General features: G+C 41.0%; 1 protein-coding gene across 1 annotated transcript; it reads right to left on the bottom strand.

Moving 5' to 3' along the window:
• Positions 1-3,845: 3,845 nt before the first annotated feature.
• ERCC3 (ERCC excision repair 3, TFIIH core complex helicase subunit) lies at positions 3,846-22,339 on the bottom strand. Its single transcript, XM_036386753.2, has 15 exons — positions 22,287-22,339; positions 21,992-22,197; positions 20,764-21,000; positions 20,088-20,137; positions 19,044-19,179; positions 18,666-18,830; positions 17,515-17,719; positions 16,206-16,520; positions 14,893-15,077; positions 12,189-12,391; positions 8,741-8,837; positions 8,437-8,554; positions 7,144-7,262; positions 5,160-5,312; positions 3,846-4,804 (listed from the first exon to the last, which is right to left on the bottom strand). The coding sequence occupies exons 1-15, from the start codon at positions 22,303-22,305 to the stop codon at positions 4,670-4,672; spliced, it is 2,343 nt and encodes a 780-aa protein (XP_036242646.1). The 5' UTR covers positions 22,306-22,339; the 3' UTR covers positions 3,846-4,669.
• Between the last annotated feature and the right edge of the window lie 193 nt (positions 22,340-22,532).

The following is a 22,532-nucleotide window of genomic DNA, read 5'->3' as shown; positions in this document are numbered from 1 at the left end:
GCAACCCATCAGTGCAGCTACAAGTTTCTTTTTCTATGTAAACCGTACAAAAAGAACACTCCAGACAACAAAAGCCAAATTGTAAGGTGGTTCAATAGCTGAACACAGGAAGGGAATGTTTATGAATGTGAGTGAATACATGTGGGCTACCACAACATGGAATGTGTAATTAAACCATTCACTTCTCTTTGCTGTGCCAGATCGTAATTGTGTGGTTCTGTTTGACTTTCAAATTAAGAGCTTTAGTGTACATATGTGCCACTAATGTTCCTGCTTTACTGACACACTTCACATCCTTACTACTGCAGAATCCGAGTTGAAGATCAAACTTGCAAAACTGCAGAACATTGAGTAGTCAACATTATGAGTAAACGCCAAAATTTACGCGACAAGAGACAGATGAAACTGAAATAAGTTTCCTAGAATAGACTTGAAAAAGAGAAAGGAAGAGTAAAGGAAAGGAGCCAATAAACATTTGAAAGAGCAGCAGAGGATGAAATGTTTAGAGGGCAGCCTAAAATGGTGGAGGGGTTGGCATTGTCTGGTCCCATTTTCCTCCCAAATATGAACACAGACTTATTTCAGGTAACAGAAGTCCAGCAGTAGAGCCACAGAATTCCCAGGAATAAGGGTGATATAGCAGCCATTATACAAAACCTCCTTCCAATTCCACATAATGCCACCAAACCATAAAGAAGGGAGGAGTTATGCCATCAGCACAAACCAACCAAAACACATTTATGTGACTTAAATATTTTCTCCTACTTGTACAACCTATCAGTATATATATTTATCAGATATCTTAACACTGACTCAGAAACACACACAGAGTCCTTTAACTTTAAACAATGACGTTTGTCCTAGCCTGTTGGTCCCTGGAGTCCGAAAATATGTTTTATGTAACAAGTCAGTTGGGACTTTTGTTATTTCAAACAAGTTGGAGCACATGCCCCTTCACAGCAGACACACTTCAGTTTTAGTTAACTTTTGCTATGTAATGGGATCATAGGATAAACTAAACTTGGCTTATTGATAATTTAGATTATGTATTATTTTTGGATAATTTGTCTTCAAACCCACAGTTCCTGCTGTTCTCTCAGTCTAGACACCCCAATGGTCTGATTAATTGTACTTTGTTACCTTCGTTTAGTTATTTCTAAATCCAATTTAAACTTGCCCTCCTCTTTGCAGGAACTCTGACAAAGTTCAGTCAAAGATCTTTGTGTCAATAACATTGGTATTCAGAGTCAATGGTTACATTATCATCTTACCAGAATTCTGTTTTCTTAGAATTATTCTCACCTTTTAACAGTCTTGGCTATATCTGGTTTGTAATTCTTTGAACATAATTTTATTACATCCAGTATAATAAATATTGTACTGTATGTTTTACATATCTGTTGAAATAGCTACAAGTATAAATAATTTATAAGTATAATTTATGGACATAAAAGATTTTACAGGAGGCATTTAACTTTGCCCAACATTTTCAGCTAGGACTACACAGAAATGCTCTTCAGAACATTTGCAAAGAAAAGCTGAAAAAGGGTTGCATTGTCAGAAATATAAACAAAAAAATTCAGTGTAGTTTAAAACATTTTCACTGAAAAAGCCATACAGTTAGTCATAATTTTTTGCCTTTTGTGACTGTCCTCAAGCACATCTTCTGAAAGATCCTTTCAGGTTGTGAAGCCACTTCTTTGGAATTTTAAATGCTCTCTAAATTCCTGTTTTTTCCTGAAAACAGGACAAATCTGAACTTCACAGGCTAAATACTAATCAAAGATTGTACAAAAAGAAGGTATTTAAATGAGAACAAGCAAGCCAATTCTGCTGTGACTTACTGTTCAGCCCTTGATAAAAACCCATGAATCAACTGTAAAGAATTCAGTTCTATGTGCAGACTTCTCATAGATTTAGATCCTTGCCCTGTGCCTCCCAGGGCATATGACACTAAGTTATACTGAGAACCACTTGCCTTGAAGTCCAGCATTTTTAAACACAAAGAGGAAAGTATGTCATTACAAAAAATGACCATCAGGAGGGTGTAAGGAGACACAGAAACAGAAACTGGCTGTAGTTTTGTCCTTGGGTGAGCTGTAACGCTGTGAAATTGCCACCCCACCATCACTGCACTTTTTGTCTACAATGCCATTTTAATGAGCAACAGCAGCACCCTTCAAGCATTAACATCTTCATGTGGACACCTCCTGGTTTGCCACAAGAAGGAAGGGCACAGAAACACAAGCTTCAGTATTGTAGCCTATTGGAAACACAAACAGCAAATATTAAAGAAAGACAATTCTGAATAACATTAAGTCTCTCAGTATGGAATTCAGACCAAGGAGGGGACCAGGGAACAGGGGCCAGCAAGGAAACCTGAATGACATCCAAGAAAATCACACCTCCTCTATCCACAGACTTCCAAGAAATAATTTGCTTACCCCTGAGTTCACCTGCCTCTGGCATCAGTCATAATCTGAATCACACTTCTGCTTCACTATCTGTTCTTCTGTGGACAACTGAGTTTCCTAGAGGGCTGGGATTAGAGATCTGGAGCTGGCTGTGACCCTTGGGTGCACTGCCAGAGTGCAGCAACTCAGCTGTGGTGAGTAAATGCACCAGTCTGCCACTTGCTGCTACAGCCTGGAGTAAGAGCAGGCAGTAATTACTGCACTTTATCTTATCAAGGTCATGAATTCTAAAGTGTGAATACCAAGATGCTATCACTGATGCATGAAGTCATTCATACCTTGTAAAATTATTATGCTTTACTTGATGCTGAATCTACTGCATCCCACACACATTACTTAAAGAGTGAGATCATTAGTCACGATTTACTACATGTGAACTACTGCAGTCCTAAATCCAGCTACTACTAGTGATTCCACAATTACAGGACTCAGGATTAAGCCATTTGCATTTAGTAGGTTGTGAGTTTTTTCAAGTTTATGAAGGGTGGAGAATTGTTTCAAAGCAATTCATAAAGCTTTTTAAAAGAGAATTATGCAGAGGGGCACTGCCTTACTTGCTCAGCTAAACCTCTGTCACAGGCCCCTCCCATTATACTAAATTACCATTTTGCTACTAACTGTTGCCCTTAGATCTGGTCCAAACTACCATCAGAAGTAAATAATGCTTTAAACTTGGGAGTGGAAATCAGCACCAGAATACTGCACAATTATCTCTTCTGTATAAGCCACTCCAGCACTGCCACGGCTGGTTCCAGGTTGAGGCTGGAAGACTCCAAGACTCAGCATGAGAGAAAGCATCAAGTGTTACAGGGTAAGGCTCAGAGCCCAAACAAAGTTTAAACTGAGGCAGATCAGTTCCCTTTTTAAAAATTACCTGATTCTGACACAGAGACCAAAACCAAGCACCATCTGTTCTCAATTATTAAATGCTTCCAATATTTCTACATTCTCAATTTGTGAATTCATGCTAATAAGAAACAGAAACCAGTATTCTCTGAAGCACAGTTGTCATACAAGCCAGAATAGCTGTACCATGCATGCTCCTTCCAGTATGGTAAACCTTTATACAAACCTATTTTCAACCAACAGAGGTCGTTCCTAAAGCTCTACAAACAACCAGAGAAATAACACCTCTTAATACAACACCAAGTAGCATGTTACATTATTAAGCAGGTGTTACTTAAAGCATTAAAAAGCATTCTTCTGCCACAAACCACCAATATTTCCCTATTGTTTTCTAGAATTATAATGCAGTCTTCATTAAAAAATAGAAACTCGGGAATCTTTCTTTCACATATTCTTCCGACTCACCTTGTGAGAAGTCAAAATGCTTTTTGATTCAGTAATAACCTCTGTGGTGACAGTGCACTGTTTAGCAGTTACGAAGGCTTTATTGCATGGTTAATAAATAGAATATAAATAACAAGAGAAACAGCTTTTATTTGAGCAACTTCTCAAGAATAGCAAGAAAAATTAGGAAAACAAGCACAGAATTTCTTTGTATTTACTACTAATGCTGTCCTTGAGTTTACTTTGGAGGCAGTCTCTTTTTCTTCTTTGTCTTCAAACTCTAAAGTATTTCTGACCTATCTGTTAGAATTTTAATACAGGTAAAGTCACAAGTATAAATTAGCTCTCCGTTTAAAAATATAATGTAAAGTGCTCCTCTCAGGATTTGTTCAGCTCACTGAATGATTTTATTTAAGCATTTTGAGAAACAGTATATTGTTGAGCAGACACAAGAATCAGATAAATAATATCTCAAACATCAGTACAAACTTCATTTACAAAACCTTTTCAGGACTCTTCTGAAAAAGGATCTTCAGCTGATAAAAATAAAATCTATTAATTACCCTGAAAACCAGACAAGTACTTCTCTTGAATGAAGTGGCCCATATGCTTCTGCCCTCCAGCCATAAGGAAATGAGGGCATAAGACAAGGAGCACAGTGCCACACAAAAAAGTATGTGCTGTGACATATTTGTATCTTAAAGTTCCTAAAAATATTTTCATGGTAAGATTTAGTTCCTTTTTACTTTTCCATTCACCTACAAGAGCACATACATTGCTAAGTAAATATGTGGCTGTACAGATGCACATAAAAGAGTCTGTTAAAGGACCTGTCACAAACTCCAGCTCCATCCTTGCAGTAACAGGAACACGGGTGACGTTCCAAGGAGATGCCTGTGTGAGGGTCACTTGCGGAAGCGTTTGAACAGGGGGTGGATGTGCTTGTTGGAGGACGCCTTGCTCCGGGACGAGTGGTACTCCATGTACACCGTGTCATCTGCCCCGGACATGGAGCTCATGGTGCCTGCACGGCGCGACACCTGCGGGACAAGGAGCACACACGCGTGCTTAGGGTGGCATCAGAGGCGTAAAATATTTGTGTTGCATGTGACTTATAAGATTTACTTCAAAATCTGTAACAATAGATCTGTTACCTTCTCCTTAAAAAATGATGGAGAAGGACACAAATTCCATGTTGAATTTTTTCTGAGTGCCCAACAAGTGAATTATTCCAATAGCTAAAGGTTAATACAGATTAAAAAAACAAATCTGTTCTCTAATGTTTTACAAAGATACCAGGCCGTCCATGACGACATCACATTTAGAATGGATGGAAATAAAATGGCCCAGTTCTGTCCCACCTGTGGTCATCCTTTTCAAAGAATTCTTCATTACCTGAGTTGACTTTGAACCATATTCTCCAGCAACTACTTCCTCCTCAGCATCCAGGTCAGATGCTTGCAGGACTTTCTGGAGAAGCTGCTGCTGTTCTTCTTTGGTTGAAAATGAAAGTTCTTCTTCTTCCATGCCTGCCAGCTTTGTGATTACCTAAGAAACAAAGCACACTACAAGGTGAGGGCTCTTCCTCCTCACTGTTACCTATTCAAAACCAAGACAAGTATTTCTGATTCCATATCCTGTTGGAACTGGCTTCAACTTTGATCACTGTTGAACAACCTCATACTACAGATAGCACAGATACATACAAAATCTTGCTGAGTGATGTATATATACATACACTCACAGCTCTTGTTATATTCTGGCTGGAAATGCAAAAGACAAATCTTTGGGAAAAAAAAAAAAAGGGAAAGAAGAAAGAAAAGCTCTGGGCAGAGCACGTCAGCTAAACATTGTTTATAGCAGCTTGACCAAGAAACTGACCAAAGCACATATAACTCAGACATGTATTCAACTTACTGCAAGGTTGGTGTCATGCTGTAGGCTCAAGATTTGTCTAGTTTAAGAACCAGTATTTTATATTTGGCAAAAATAATCCACTAGCTTTGCAGAGACTTAAAATTTTAGCAAGAAGCATTCAGGACAATGGGGAAAAGCTCCTAACAAATTGAGATGTACAGCTGTTGGGAGACAGTGCAGCAACCTGCAAAAGAGCATCAGTCACAGAGCAAAAGGACTCTTCCAGCCTTTGAGTACTTAAACACTGGGTAACTTCAGTTAAGTTTGTTCTCCTTGGAATTCTCAGTAACTTATCTGGTAACTGTGGGTGCAGAGCACATGTGACCTACTGGCAATGCAGTGCCATAGGCTCCATCAGCTGACAAAGCTCCTCTTCTGAAGAACTGAAAGATCTCAAGCTTCTGTTATAAAGATTTGCAACAGGCAGCTTACTTTCTTAACCAGAGGTATTTTGAAAATGTCACATTTGACATGGTTTTGAGAAAGACATTCTAATTCAACCACTGATTATGTAGTGTTTTCCCTCATCTTTTCTGCTTACCTCTTGAGTCAATACAATTAGAAACTAATTACCTCAGCAGTCTGGGCTAGAGCAGATCACAAAAACACTGTAAATAAAGTTTAAGGTAAAAGGAAAACCATATTAGCTGCCAAGTACCATTTTTCAAAAATAGGGTAGGGAAACACTGGAATGAATAATCAGTGCTGTGGGCTGTTATTTGTGGGAATATCTAGTCTGAAAAAGGATGACATTTCCTGAGAAAACGTCCAAGCTTGAAGAATCCATTAATGGAAGGAATCACTCGTACATGGCTAAAGGAACACTATGGTACTCCTTGTTTATTTAGGAGTATATGTGCTATGGTCATTTCAAAAATAAAGAAAAAGGAGTCCCAAAAATCCATTTTAAATTGTATTTGCCTGTTTCCAGCTCTGGTTGCAAAACTGTGCTAGCATGATTCAAAAAATAGAAAGAATTCCCACTGCATCATCTTTTAAGCTGTCCAACTGATGCTCTGTTTAAAACTTACTCCTAATTCTTTAATATACAGAGTTCTTCTGCAACTGGTTTAAAATTTAGTATATCCTACATTTAGTCTCTAAAATAAAAAAAAAAAATACAGTAGCAAAGGCAACTGCTTAGCTAACCAAAAAACCCCAGCTAGCAGTGCACTCCAAGCAGTAAACTGTAATAAGGCTGATTTTTAAGAAGCAAAGACAAGGTACGTGGATTTAGCAAAAACGTATTCCTCCAGTTCTCTTTTGAATAAAAGGCAAAGAATGAACCTATTGAGAGATGGCAAGAAGAAAGTCAGTCCTAAACAAAACGTGAAAAGAAAAACCTTCATTAACGCATTCCACAACCAGAATTCTCAAGTACTGGACCAAATACTAACACTAAACAATATGAAAATCACATTCTTAGGCCTCAAGTATAATAGATAGAAGGAACAAAAATTACCTTGAAGCTATAACCTTGATCTACAAGAAACCGTTGTCGTTTTGTTGAATATGCCATTTCCTGAGTGTCTTGGGATACAAGGGAATAAAAAAAGGCATTGTATTCCTCTGCAACCATGCCTAAGAGACAAAAGCACTCAGTGAATAGTTTCATTTGCAACACTGCAACAAAGAACAACCAAGGAATAAATACTGAAAACAGGTACTTAAGTAACTTGTCCCCACAAAACTATTTGCATTGTCTAGCTGCACCCAGACCTTGCATAAACTGATTGACACAGCATGGAAACTCCTACTTTTGTTCTTAATAACTTGAGGATAGGTGAATAGACAAAAACAGAAAAGGAAACGTAGACTAACATAATCGAACAGGCGCTCTAAGAAGAATCTGCTGCTTTATTCTGCTAGGCAAGGTGAAAGATAAAATTGTTTTTAAGTTTATCATGTCAAGAAGAAGTGAAAAGTCAAGAGCAAGGAAAGTCCAACAGAAAAAGACAAAGGAAAATTTTTATCCATGTGAACTAGAGTTTACAGTGGTTTTGAATTAAAAAATTGAAGCAAAGATACTTAGCTAAGAATTCACAGCACCATCTAAAGACCAGCACATACCAGGCTGTGCATTTTTTTACACTTACAGTCCTTAAGATCTGTTACCCTGGTAATAGGGTCCTCTTTTAAAACTCAGGATTTCATTAAGACTTTGCCAATTCACTAACATGGGGTTTGTTTGAATTTTCAAACAAAGCCTTACCTGTAACAAGCACAAACTGCTTGTTTTAAAATATTAAAATATATAAAATATACAGACTGCTTGTATTAAAATAAGTATATGCAGAGCTTAAGTCTGAGTTGAAAGTATTTCAAGGGTAATTGTTCTAAACAAAAAAAATTCCTTTGGCCATGCTTTACAAAAACACACTAGTCAAAAGCAAAATCCAATTTTTAAAAGTAAGTCATCTAGTGTCAAAAATGTGATTTTTAGAGGCTTGCGTCTTAGAACAATACTATGATCCTACAGAAACAATTTCATGTTGAAGAAAATATCAAGGAATAAAAGAGTGAGAGAATTGCCATAGAAAGTCAGTTTTCTTTCAGCTTTTTTTGTCCTTTAGAAGTTTTCTCATCATTAAGTTTACTGAGCCAGAAGATGCTTCATTTTCATTCACTGGTATATAGGTATATTCTCTTTGACTAAAGCCTAAGGACAGTATAAGGAAGCCTCATGAACATCCAGTTTCCCCTGCTCTAGGTTGCTGTGATCCAAGGCCCAGAGCCCAAGCACCACCTCCTTTACCTTTTTTGGCTCTCAGCACTCGTCCCAGCCTTTGAGCCTCCTGCCTCCGTGAGCCACCGTGGGATGAGATCTGGATGAGAACATTGGCCTCTGGCAGATCGAAGGACGTATCCCCTACCTGCAACAGAGCAGCACCTCTGAGCACTCTTATTTCCACATCTCCCCAGCCAACACCAAATACAAAGCACAGCTTTCTTTGTGAGCTGTGATATGAAGATGTCAAACGCACAGCATGCATGTGCAGCTGACTCTTAAAGCTGACTCCAAAGATAGGCACAAGGACACAGTGAATATACTCCCTCACCTTGGAAATGAAAATAGTGTTGATTTTTGGATTGTGCTTGAAGTTCTGTAGAATTTGCATTCTTTCCCCTTGTGCAGTAGGACCATAGATATAGGGTCTGAAAAGAACACAACGTATACAAATGAAATAAAGTCAAGATTTCTCACTCATTTCTTATGAGGTACCATGGGAAGGAGTGCAGGACATCTCTGAGCAGATATGAAAACAAAGCAGATTTTGGTACAGATATCAGTTTACTTTTATCTTGTTTGACTCTTTATGGCAGCTGCCCAGGGGTTTGTGGAATCCTCTGCAGCAACCCAGTCAGCCAGAAAGAAATTCTGACAGTTACAAATGTTTTGCAATTACGTGCACCAGTGAAGCTGTATATCAACAGACTGAATACATTTGCTAAGCCTACATGAAAGACTGAAGGCAGCTGTTGAAGGCATTTTTTTCCTCAAATGTACTGAGTTAGCACATTTACAGCTGCAACCTTTGCTTCCTGTTTAAACACTTGAAAATACAGGCTTCTCTATCAAGGATATGCTGGGTGTCACAAATGGGCTGCTGGGTGTTGTTCTGGGAAAATTATTTTTGCTTTTCAAGCTAACCTCTTGCCCTTCTAATACCTTCTGGGCTTACCGAAATGACACAAAGGCCTCAAACATTTCATGAGCAGCTCACAGTGGCATTTCACCTACGGTTTCTGATGTCTGACAATGAATTAAATGGAACATTTAATGTTTCAATCCCAAAGGCTCACACAAACTCAGTCACTCACAGACTTGATGAGTAACTTGGACTGCTGTGAATTTTCCAGTGTCTCTCTGTTTTATTTCTGCCTAAGCAGAGTTAAAAAACCAAAAAGCTAAGAAGAGATGAGCCCACACAGAAACAGTGAGCTGCATGCAGGATAGCACAGCCACTGCTTTGTCGTCTGTTGTACTACTTTTCCAAATTAAGGTTACCAAAGCATCCCCAAACAATAGGAGTTAAATTTTCCAATTACCGTTTTGTTCACAGTTCAATAAATTATTTCTAACACAAGAAACTAAGCTCAAATTTTCCATTTAGTATTGCACATAGATCATGGCTGAACATAAACATGGCAGTGCATGGTCTTAGGTTTTCTATTATCAACTAATCCCCTGCACTGGCTCCTCTTGCTTTCTTTGCTACAAACTTTATTCTAGGGATTTTACCAAACAATCCTAGTAATCTCTAATCTAATTCTTCTGTTTAATGTATTTAGGCAGACTTTTAGAAAAAAAAACAGCTAAAAATGAAATTAGCAAATGAATCAATTCTGAAAAAATATCTTCATTATTCAATTAGTAATATTCAGTAATATCTTAAGTCTTATTTTAAATTTAATGTATTATTTAAATTGTGAAGTTAAATGGCAGATTTAAACTGAAACTAAATTTTTGAGCCTTCCTTTCCTTTAGACCAAAGAAGGCATTCAACTACATTTTGTATTAAGAACAGAATAATCCTGAACTCCTGGCTATCAATCCTTCATTTTAACTTGCCCAGATCCTACTTGACAGTGATTTGCTGGCATTCCTGAGTACTTTTCTGAATCTAGAACATTAAGTGCTAAATGGATTCTTTTTTTAATGACTCATTTTCCTCACTGTGAAAAGACATTTGAGGGATTTGCAAAGACAGATTCCTCTGCCATTAACTGACATAGCTGATAAAACCACAGAGGCACAGTCCTTCGGAAGCTGTGATTTAAACATACTCCTAACACTAGTGAAACCAGGCAGCACATGAGCTATGCTATGCTGGATGACAGAATCATGACAGAGGGAAAGCTGGCTGAGCAAATTTGGATTCTTTGGCCCCAAAAATTGCGGACAAAGTAATTCCTGTCATGTGCATGGTCCTTCCCACTACCAAGGGCAAGGGGGTTAAGGGAGGAGCTAACAGAGGCAGCCAGACTGTGGACACCTCTCCCGCCAGAGGAGGCCCACCCAGCCCACAGGCTCCTGTCAGGCCATGAGAAGGGCAGTGGGAGCTGTGCTCCTGCTGGGCACACAGCCACAGCACTCCTGCTCTACCCACGGGGCTGCTCTCTCCTCCACACACAGAGTTCCTGTCCTGCACAAACTAACAGTTCCCTTTGGTTTAGTCTGCTCACAGCAAAAAACCTCCCGTTAAAACAAACCTCACCTTTGTCCAGCACAGCAAGCCTGTGCTTTCTTTCTAACAGTGGCAGCTGGATAACCTGGAGCTCCATAAGTGATGTGGGAAACAAAATTCCCTCTAGAACATAAAAAGGGGCAACCTACTATTTCTTCAACTGGTTTTCCTGCCACACTTCCACAGCATCTACCCCGCTTACAACTGCTGTGCCCCATGGCATCCCCTGCCCCCCCAGCATTGCCTGTGCTAAAGGCTTTGTCTGCGGTACACTGAACACTGCTAGAGACATTCCAGAGGCATCATTACAGCTAATCTCTGGCCAGACAGATTAAAAAAATGATGAAAGAGACCACGGGTGTTGGAATTCATCCAACACCATTAGGTCTGCTTGCTATTTGATGTCACAGCATACCAGCACCATACGGCCCCTTAAAATGCAGTCAGAACTGATCATGAATTTTGGAAAGTGTAAGGCTTGTTTGTGGTTTTGCTAAGGAATACTGCTGAAATTCCTAGACATGAAATCACACACCATCAAAATGCTCCACAGCTTCCAGCAAGCAAGGCATTATTTGGCCTTGTCAAAGAAAGGATGAGGCCAGCTTATAAGGTTATGTTCCCCAAAAATCGCTCTATGCCTGATCCTGATAAACTCTCCCTGATCATCCCTCCCCAAATCTTAGCAACAGACTGATGCTGACCCCTCATTAAACCCTGTTTGCACAACCTCCCATAACTGCACTCATGTTACAGTCATTTAAGGTAATCAAGGAGCTCTAGGGAGAAATGTCCTTTAGTTTATTAAACAAGTACTGCACTTCTAGGCAGTGCACTAGTAGAGCACAGATACCAAAAAAGCCTGTCTTTGTTTTTTTAAGAAGAAGGCCCTGGGTCTCAGAACATCCTGAAAGATCCAGACAATATATATTTGAAAACCTTTTTCTCAGAGAGACAGGGAAAGCTACCATCCATTAAAGAAACAGTTCTAGTGATATTTCCAAAAGCCCCTCATTTTTCCATTGGCTTTTACTAATTAAAATAAAATAAAAATACTAAATCTTTCACAAAATTCTGGATGCAAAATTTCTGAAACAAATGCCAAACAGAGACTCTTTTCAAACACCAAAATCATGATGCAGTGCCAGTAAGGTCCATCCAAAAATACCCTCCTGAGCTTTTTATGCAGGAGGACTGGAGTTACAGCATTACAAAAAATATCTAGTCTATTACAAAAGACTACTGAAAGCTGTGAGATTGCAAGGAAATTGTCATGGAAGGAGGAAAATAGCAGTGCCATCACTGGTTGAACACTTACTTCCCAAGTCTGACTGCATATTCCTTCAGTGCAAACACATTGTCAGCAAAGACGATGATTTTATCATTCCGTCGCTCGTGAAACTTAATCAGGAACTGACAGGCTCTGAATTTATTTGGGTTCATGGTGTAGAGCAGTATCCTTTTCTTTGTTTTAATAGCTACATATTCTCTGTAAAATTCAGGTGACATTGGGCACCATACCTACAATTAGAAAACACACGCACAAAGTAACACTCCATTATTTACTTATTTAATCCCAGTGGGAGTTGAAAAGATATTGGGGGCTGGTAATGCATTAGGACTTCCTGTATAGGGCAGGTTACACATTTTAACATAGTCATTTCTGTACCAAAAGGAAAGCTATCAGTCACTGAAGTCTCCTGCACCACTAAAACCTGTTTTTACAAAATGCTTTGGCATTGAGATCCATGACAGAAATAGGCAGTGGGACTGGAACAAGACTGAAAGATAGTTACTTCATGTTCACACTTAAATAATTTACTAAATACTACTACTTCCTACAAAGCAGTAATTAAGGTAATGAACTGTGTAGTCTACCTCTCACAGCAGTCAAAGCTTTGTCCCATAAAGACTCATTTTCATCCATATTCTGAATGCTAAGACACATTTTGTTTTCATTACAGAACAAATCCACCCATCTTTCTCCATATATCCACAGCTATTGAGTCTAGAATTTCCAAAACACTGGGACTGATTAGAGGTTTTCAACAGACAATAACCAAAAATCACCCCAGGATACCTAAACAATTCTTCTATTATGTAAACAACAACCATAGTACTTCAACAAGTCTAGGTTTATTTTTTCTATTCTAGCATGAAAAAAGAAGAAATTATCTAGTTTAAGCCAATGAAGTGACACTATTGATAATATCTGACACTATCCATAGGGGATATAATTTGGGCAACATTCACTCTGCTGTACATGAGTTATTCTCTCATATCCAGTGCGCAATAGAAATTAACAAACTACCACAGAGAAAAGCCTCTTTCATAACCACCATTCAGCTAAGGAAGTTTATGACAATTTAGAGTTTATTTAAACAACATTAATTGTTCTGTACTGATAAGACCTAATTTTTTGTTTCAAAATATTTTTTCCAGTGACTTAAATGCCAGATGATGCTTTCATTATCCTTTGACTACATTAAAATAAATTCATGCACTGAATAGGCTCTGTTGTTATTGTGTGCTGTCTACATGAAATACTTAAAACTCTTGAACCAGAAGACAATTACATCAATATGACAATGAGATACAAATACTGAATATACTGACTGTGGTAAAAAATTTCATCTATTGCTCAATGCCTCTGACTGCATGGCAAACACATGTATTTTGTATTTTCATTTTACATTTTGCAAGACAGGCACTCCAATCCAAAGACTTAGTATGGCTGCTCAAAAAGAGATTATTTGTAAATTACAAAACTCTGAAAAAACAGGTAAAGAACAGGTTTGTTGTCTTTTTTAGAACTTTGTCTAACTTTTTAAACTGTGCTTCTCTTTCTCTTTCAGAGCAGTGAAAGAGCAACATCTTCAATAACCATGACCTGCCCTATGAGACATCAGCACTGCCCTCTCCAGCCACCTGGGAAGAACTGCACTTGAAGAGTGAGCCAGACACCTTTCCTGGCTGAGGGGAATAAACCAAGTTGATTAATGGTGCTACTCCCTCAAGGAAATCCAAACCAATATCCAAAGCAGTTGTGCACATATTGGACTCAACACTGGGCTTTTTTGTTCTTTGATTTTGGTAGAGTCATCAAATGTTAATTCAAAACACTGGCCTAAGGAATAGAAACTTGCAGAATTTTCCCATCATTCACAACAAAAGGTAACCCATGCTTCTTTTTTTAATGACTAAAGGGCAGTTCAGGGACTGAGAATTTTGCTTAGCAGAACTAACCAACGTGCCTAAATGCAAACCTGAATTTGAGGACTGCTTACTCTCCCTTCAACAGTTATTTTCTAGGTGCTTTTCACTTGCATTCTGTGAGTTCAAAGCAGTGGGTTTTTTTCCTTCTACAACCACCAGTTTGCACAGTGTTCAAAAGGAGAACAGCTGACCTACATTTGCATATTTTATTCCAGTACCAGAGCTAGGGAGAATTGCATGAAATTAGCAAGACAGGCTTAAAATAAACGACCACAACAATAACAACACCACAAAGACAAAAACCCCCAAACTCTACCATAACACATTACAGCTGCTAAAACTTTACTTCCATTCAAGAGGAGACCAAGTAAGTCCATGAAAAGCAATCCCCTAATGCTTACATGGAAACATCATAAATGACAGCTTGGAGAAAGTTATACTCTTCCCTAAGTATCTTCCATGTCAATTATCAGAGATAATACATGGAATTAGGCTTTCCAGAAAGATTACTTTAACATTCTAATGTGCCTGTATGAAAGATTTTCACCTCTTTTGATACCAGATTTACCTCTCATCCATATGCTGGAAAGAACAGAGGTCACATCTGCATACTAGAAAGAATGGTGAGACCCAGTCCTACGTTTTCAAGTTTCACCCTCACATGTTCAGGCTTGAAATAAGTAGGTGCTTTCTTACATGATTTAAAATTTCTACTATCAATCTTTTTTATAAGAGCTGCAAGAATTTTTCTCAACTTTATAAGCATACTAAATAAACACTAATAGTACCAAAAAGCAGAGCATCACCTCAGCACACTGGACTTTAGCAATGTAGCCATTGTTCTGCAGCTCCATCCAGTTGGCTTCATAGAGCTTTGGTCCAATCAGGAAGTTCAGGTCAACAATTTTATCATCTTCTCTGACCAGGGTAGCAGTCAGCCCCAGTTTACAGTGAGCTTGGACGATAGTGAGCACACGTCTGAACATTTTTGCTAAAAAATCCAAGACAAATTTTTTGTTAACTCTCCTGAATGGTTTCAGAAGATAAATACTGCAACTTTTAAAAGACATTTTCATCAACTCCTGAGCATAAGGCAAGCACAGCATTGGGAAATTGTACCCCATTGCACACACACTCCTAAAAAATCAGTGTTACAGCAAAACTTCACAGTGATTGCAGCTTTACTTTGCATTGTCAAGTACACTCTGAAAAATCTCAGTAAACCTTTTTTATTATTTTCCATTCCCCAAGAGAAAATTAATATATTCACAGGTTACATGCTTTGGTTTGGGTCTATAGTATTTCCTAGCAAGAACTATGACACAAGGACTCTTGGCTGACTGCCACATTCAGGACATGCAGGATATGGCAGAATTACTCATCTTTAGTATTGCTAGAAATCACAGAGGAGTTGCTGTACCTTCATTTCTATGGAACCAAGCAAGAACAAAAGTAACAGAACAGTGCCAGTATGCTACTTTGATAAAATGGCAATTAATCACCAAGGCCTACTTCTGTAGACACCAAAATATATTCAAATAAGAATAAGGAAGAACAGCTAACAATCTTGGGTGTTTTTTTAGCCAGGATTATTCCACAGACACTTTAATAGCACATTATTGCTTTCCAGTAGTACAGATCTCAATTACATGGCAATTTCAAAGACAGCAGTTATTTCTGGATGTTAATCACTATGGTTACTCATAGATATTAAAAGCTGGCCTGCAGTGACACTGCATCTACGAGAAGAAGGCAGATGAATTCCTCTCCTGTTCAAATATGTCTACAGCAAAATTCTGCAAAGGTAATTCAGGTATTTTAAGAGCACTTTATCAACCCACATGGAGGAACTTTTACTTCACACTGCTATTACAGAAAACACAGCATCTAATTTGAAGAGTTCAGAAAACTAGTGGTCAGTTAAACTATGTAGTATCAGAAGGGAAAAAAAGAAAAAAAAAAAGTAGAATTAGGCAGTTTACTTGTTCCAAACCCCTAAGCCATGGATTTACTCACTACATTAATCATGAGAAGAACAGCAAAAAACCACCGCTTCTACAAGAACAGAAGGACATTAACAATGTGTGCAACATGGAAGGTTTGCACACCTTTTCCTTACCAGGAATGGTATGGACTTCATCCAGTATCATAAGGCCCCACTCTTGACTTTTAAGCCACTCCATTACCCTTTCTGCTTCCCAAGACCTTTTAGTCGTGTGCCCCAACATGGAGTATGTGCTGATGGCAACAGAGCAGCCAATGGGCTTGTCTTTGGCATCAGAGGTGAAGCGGCAGATCTGGCTGTCGTCGATGGTGGACCACATCTTGAACTGGGCCTTCCACTGCTCCACAGACACGGCGGAATTGCCGAGCACCAGGCAGCGCTTGCGCACAGTGCACGCGGCCGTCACCCCCACCAGAGACTTGCCAGCACCTGCGGGCAGGAGCAGTGACACTCGTTAGGCATCTCTCAGATGCCACTGGAGTGGGAGGAAAACAAAACCAAAGAGCGAAGGAAAATCATGAGAGGATATGAAATCATGCAAAGGGAATTTCTTTGTTGTTTCTTTGCTACAATAGTCATAAAGAGATCAAGTATTCGCTCCTTAAAAGTGCAGCTGGATTATCTACAGGACACAACCCTATTTCCTCAAGAAAATAATTGCAAACAATGGCTTTGACAATTAGAAGCAATCATTCTAATTCTTTTAAATTTCAAAAGAATGTTAAATTACAGGTGGCTACAGAAAGCTTCCCTAGGGTTGCTCTATTCCTCTGTCTCTGCCAGGTATACATTCCCCCACAAAGCAACTCCTTAAATCTTCCCATCTTTCACACTTCTCCCAGCACCCCTTACACACTCTCAGGCCCTCATCACAGGTCCCATGTGCCTCCTCCTCTCCCAATACTGAGGGCACTGGCACACAGCCTCCTGTTTGCTCCTTTTCCCCCCAGTTTTCTGTAGGCTGTCCCAGTCAGCATCTTTCTCATTTCATCCTCAAACTCTCCTGCCCAGCACCTGTACACCCAAGCTCTTTCCTTCCTTGGACATCCCTTTATGCCACCTTTGTATTCCCAGCTCCCTCCAGTTCCCCCATTCCCAACCAAGGAACAAATTCCAATGCCAACTGCTTTACATTTCACAGGAAGATGAGCAGAGGTGGCAGTGGGCACAGCAGAAGCATGACTGGCACTGTGAGGGTACCACAGCTGCTCCCCAGCCCCTGCCAGGACACCAACAGCTCTGTGACCCGGCTCTCCCTCAGCACAGCCTCACCACCAGCTCAATAAAAACCACCAGGACTCTGCACACTGGGACCAAACAGTCCCTGCTGCTGCCTGAAATCCAGGCAGCTCTCATCTTTGGAATTTTCTTTACTACAGGCAAATAAAAAACAAATTGTCTAAGTACCAACACAGAAACTTACCACATGGCAAGACAATAACACCAGACCTGGCTCGTCCATTCCCAAACATCTTCCTTAGGCTTTTCTCTTGATAGGGCCTGAGGACTGCAGTAGGTTTCAGATCTATATTGATATCAGGATTCACAGAATCATTTCTGAAATCATACTCTGCTAGCAAGGGGTACTCCAAATGGATACAACGCTTCTGAAGTTCTTCAATCATCTCCTGAAGAGGAAACAAAGCTTCAGTTGATAAATCTCCACATCTGAGTTAATTTCTTTTCCCTAAAAACAACTAGGTTACATAGTACCAAGTGAAGTTACATTTATTTTTTATACTTATAAAGTCTTATTCTGGAAACTTTACCTGTGATTACCCCAGGCTCCAAAACTTTGAACAACAGTTAATATTAGGCAGATGGAAGAACATGACACATTCAGCTCAGACTGCCACTTGCCCAGCAATGACTAAACTACATCCTGAAGTCCTGCAACAAAGAGTTCAGTACCAGACAGGAAAGGTTCTCTATGTTACACAAAGCTGCACATCTGTTGCCCTGAAAACCTCCATAGCCTGTATGGAAGTTATTCCAAGACAATGACAGGCTGAATCAGTCACCAAGAGGTCTTTGGTTTGGGTTGGTTTTTTTCAAAAAACAAAACAGCTACTAAGTAATCCTTTTTCCCCTACTAAGGCATCATTAGAATCACCAAGTCCAAAACCAACTTGAGAAGTTCTGTAGAAGCTTTCTCTGAAGGTCAAGCAAGGACTGCGCTCCAACCTCCAGCTCCCCTTCTCAAGTGATGAAACTGGAAGCACCAAGAAAGAGCTCCTTCTGCAACCATGAACTACAAACCAAAAGCAGGAGGGAAAAGAAAAAAGACCAAGCTCTCTAAAAGCAGCCTCCACTGAATTCTCATCTTGAACTAAGTAATACTCAACCACATGTGATGGGGACCTCCCTAAGTCCCTGGAGCCTCTCTGGCCTGTAAGCACTGCGCTCCACAGGCAAGCAAAGAACACCCACACTGCCACTCTCTAAGATTCTAAACTTTGGAAGGTAAAAGGAAAGAAATGTTAATGAGCTCCAGTGATCTCCTCTACCAAACAAAGAGCCACAGTAATTCCTAGTAAGTTCTCATGCTTATGTGCTTCTGTGCAATATTCATACCTGCTTGACTTCAAAAGACACCGTCTGCGTTTCCTCCTCCTCCTCCTCATCTTTGTCCATCTGTTCATAAAACTCAAACAAGTCAGCTGGGACATCTGGCTTATTCTGAACATCTGTTCCCTGTGAAGTTGATGGACCAAGGCCACCTTCACTAGATTTGGAAATCTGAAATAGAGGAACATGAATTTTCACCAAAAGTTTCATTAGAGACACATTCTAAGAGGCTCCCCTCTTCCCCCCAAATTCGGGCTCATTAAAGAGGCAGAGTTTGTTACTGGCAGAGTGAAGCTGATACAACAAACAAACAACAGCAACTCCAAACTACCCAAGAGTTTACCTCCAGTCAGCGCAGTAATTTTAGAATACGGCTGGACATACCGCTGATTTACTTGTGAATGTCTCTGTAATCAGCTCTGTCTCTTCACCTTCAGCATTTCTCAGGCGACATTCTTTAATTACATGGTCTTGCAGAAGCTGCTGAATGACATCAGGATGGGTACTTTCCACAAAATACCTAAAATGAAAGAATAAAGGAAAATATTTTTATGAATTCATCAACTGAGTAACTCACAGAAAGAGTGGCATAGATGCATAACCAGATGCACTCAAAGCATTCAGTCTTGGGGTGCTAATTTAAAAATAAAGACATTATGGTAACTGAAACTTTTAAAAGATGCCTCATACCAAAAGTAACATGTACTGTGCAGTCATCCCTCCATCTTTTTCAAATGCTCTCTAACCTAACGTGAGTGGCAAACTCCAGCAGAAATGCCCACACAGACCTCTCACACACCCATCTTATTTGTGGCATGCAAATGAAATAAATTTTGACTGAACTGAGGTGAGTTTGTGGAAATGCCAAATGTGCTGTTTTCAAGTCCTGTCCACAGCACCAGAAAAGCCCAAAAGACAAAACCCCGAACTTCCAAAACACAAACCATCTAAAAATTTAAAACTGATGCATCCTGGAGATTCCTCAATGATGATGCTGGTTGGAGATCACAGTTAGAATATGCACTGACTTCTCCAGGCCCCTTCCAGCATTATCTTCTGACTTTAAAACAAATCAGATTCAACAGAGACACAAGTATCCACCTCTTGCCACTGGATTTACTCATCTTTCCCAAATGATTTGAAAACCTCGAAAGACATATTGCAAGTCCAAGCAATAAACAAACAAACTACAATATCAAATTTGCAACCTACTTTTAAAAATGTGATGACAACCAGAGCTAGCTCAGGATAGCCAAACACAATTTGTCAGCTAACGTATTAAATACTTCCAAAAGCTGTAAAAGTGATGCCTGAGAGCTGCTACACTCAGCTGGCAGCTGTGAGACTGCAGAGCTCCTGAGAGCACTGACACACAGCTGTGCATTTGGAGGGTTTGCTGCCACAAGAGCTAAGGAAGAAGCCACTTACCTGTTATGTTTCAGAACCAGCTTCACCTTCCCATAGCTGACAGTGCACAGCTACAAAGAGAGCAGTCATTAGGAACATGCAAAAGAGAGATTCCATGTTTAGGACCAAACACTGCAATGGCTTTAGGTTTTTGTGGGGAAGCACCTTACCACAAAACATTTACTTGCACTGCTATTATGCTCATGGAACAAACCTGAAAAGGTATTTTCAGAAGGTGCTCACATCATCTCACACAGGAGATCAGGCACAGATATTCACTTTTTAAACCTAATCTCAAACTGTTTCCAAGACTGTGAGAGCACACTTGCAGGATAAGGCAGGCTGTCTCATAGTGCCACACTATTACAGACTACTTCTTACATTCTCAGTTTTCCTTCAGAGCAAATCTGAGGAAACTTTCCCCATGTACAAGCTGTACTGGCTGAAATTATCTACAGAGATGCTTAAATGTACTTTTTATCAACCCCACAAAGGCTATATTATGAAAATAGTATGTGTGCAGCAATATCCTATGCAAAAAGACAGAAAAAAAAATCTCTTGAAACAATGACAGAAGAATAAGACAGTTAAAAGTGATGGATGATTAAAAGATAATGAATCAATTAGGCAGAGGCATCAGGAAAGGAATTCCTTAGTAGAAACAGATGTATTTCCAATGCCAGTAGAATAGCCTTACCTTGATAAACTGAATTATTCCATCTGGGACACCAGTCTTGCTGAGTTTCTGCAAATACTCAGTGATGTCACTTGTCTGCAAGCCCACACTCACAGCAGCATACAGGGAGTAAGCAGTCAGCTTGTACTCGTGAATATGGGTGGGTCTGCACACAGGCTCAGCAATGGCAACCAGAAAGTCTTGTGCATATTTGTAAACTGGAGAAAAGGCTTCCAAAAATATATGGCCATCAGGAGCCTACAGAAAAAAAACAAATGCTGAAGGCACAACAGTGTTAGTTGAACTGAATCTCATAAATGAAGTTACAAGAAAATGAATAAACATGTAACTTTTTCTTCTGAAAATGGTCCAGGAATTAATTTATCCATGTTCCTTCCATGGCACTATGAATAAATCCCACCCAGATCAATAAAGTTTTTCCAGACTGACATGCTGGGGTATTCCTTCTTTTTTAATGCTAAATAAATTGCTTGAGTAGAGGCAAGCTTCCAGCCCCATTCCCCTGGAACAAAAAAACTGCTTGCTCATTTAATGCAGAATGAATGAACAAATGAATGAATGAAAGGCAGCACTCGGGTGTCACAGCCCCAGGTGCCTGTACAGCACTTGATGAGAGGCACCGTGCAGAAGCTGGCGGGGAAACCACCTCTTCCCTAGATGGTCAACCACAGGCCAGACCTTGGGCAAGTTTACTGACATCCCTTTCAAAGCGCAGAGAAAAGGGCACCAGTTACAGAGGATGAGGCCGGCCTGTCTTAAAGCCGTTTCACTGCAACATACAAACCCTGCTACTCTATTACTGCCGTGACAGATCCCTCTCGTGTCACCAGCCAACACGCTCCTCCACAGCCCTCCCCAAGACGTCTGGCTGAGCTGCGGCTGTGCCCGGCCCTGCAGCACACCCGGACCAGCGCGGACCCCGCCTGGAGACTGCGGGGCCGCAGCAATCAATCCCCTGGGCACTGCCGGGGCTGCAGCAATCAATCCCCTGGGCACTGCCAGGGCTCCTGTCCCCGCACCGCCCCGAACCGCATCAAACCCCGCTCCACGCGCGCCCGAGGCTCTCCACCCGCACCCTCCGGCCCGGTCTGCGCTCCCCGCCTGACCCCGCAGCAGAGCCGGCTTCTCCCCCTGCCCGGCCCTGTCCGTGCCCGCAGCGATCCCGGCCCCCTCGCGTCCCACCCTGGGGCACACGGCGACAGCGGCCCCGCCGCCCCCGCGCACGCACCACCCAGAGGGGCCGCGAGCTGTGGTCGGCCTTCAGCGGCATCTGCAGCCGGTAGTCCTTGGCGCCGTACTCGTCCACCTTGGTGCCGCTCTCCTCCACCTGCTTCCCCGCCGCCGACGGCACCGCCTCCTGCGGCTCCTTCCCGGCACCTTCGTCCTCATCGTCCTCGTCGTCATCGTAATGGCGCTTCTTGGACTTCTTCTTATCTGGGAGCAGAGCGGGAGCCGTGACTGAGCCGCCCCAGGACTCCCCTGCCCGCCCGACCCGGCCCGCGCCGCTCCCCGGCCCCGCTCACCGCGCTCCTTCCTGCCCATGGCTGCCGCGCGCCGCGCTGCGCCCGCCCGCGCGTCACTTCCGCAGGGCAGCGCCGCGAGGGGAGGAGACACCATCGTCTCTCTGTTCCCAGGGCCGCCACGCCGCGGGGAGACGCGCGGGCGGGCGCGGGGCGGGGCCTCGGATACGGGGGGCAGCCACACCCGGGCCACGCCCGGAACAGCGGGAAATTAGGAAAAATAATTAAAAATTAATAAAAGAAATTGAA

This window comes from Molothrus ater, chromosome 7 (genome assembly GCF_012460135.2).
Source record: "Molothrus ater isolate BHLD 08-10-18 breed brown headed cowbird chromosome 7, BPBGC_Mater_1.1, whole genome shotgun sequence".
NCBI lineage: Eukaryota > Metazoa > Chordata > Aves > Passeriformes > Icteridae > Molothrus > Molothrus ater.
The sequence above is the reverse complement of the archived record's forward strand: the minus strand, read 5'-3'. Positions and strand labels throughout refer to the sequence as shown.

What these genes read in the sequence shown, in the direction of transcription:
- ERCC3 (XM_036386753.2), bottom strand. An exon ending in GCTCGCGGCCCCTCTGGGTG is followed by an intron (nt 21,001 to 21,991) that starts GTGCGTGCGCGG and finishes TTTTTTCTGTAG; the next exon opens with GCTCCTGATGGCCATATATT. An exon ending in ATGGTTCAAAGTCAACTCAG is followed by an intron (nt 4,805 to 5,159) that starts GTAATGAAGAAT and finishes CTTGTCCCGCAG; the next exon opens with GTGTCGCGCCGTGCAGGCAC.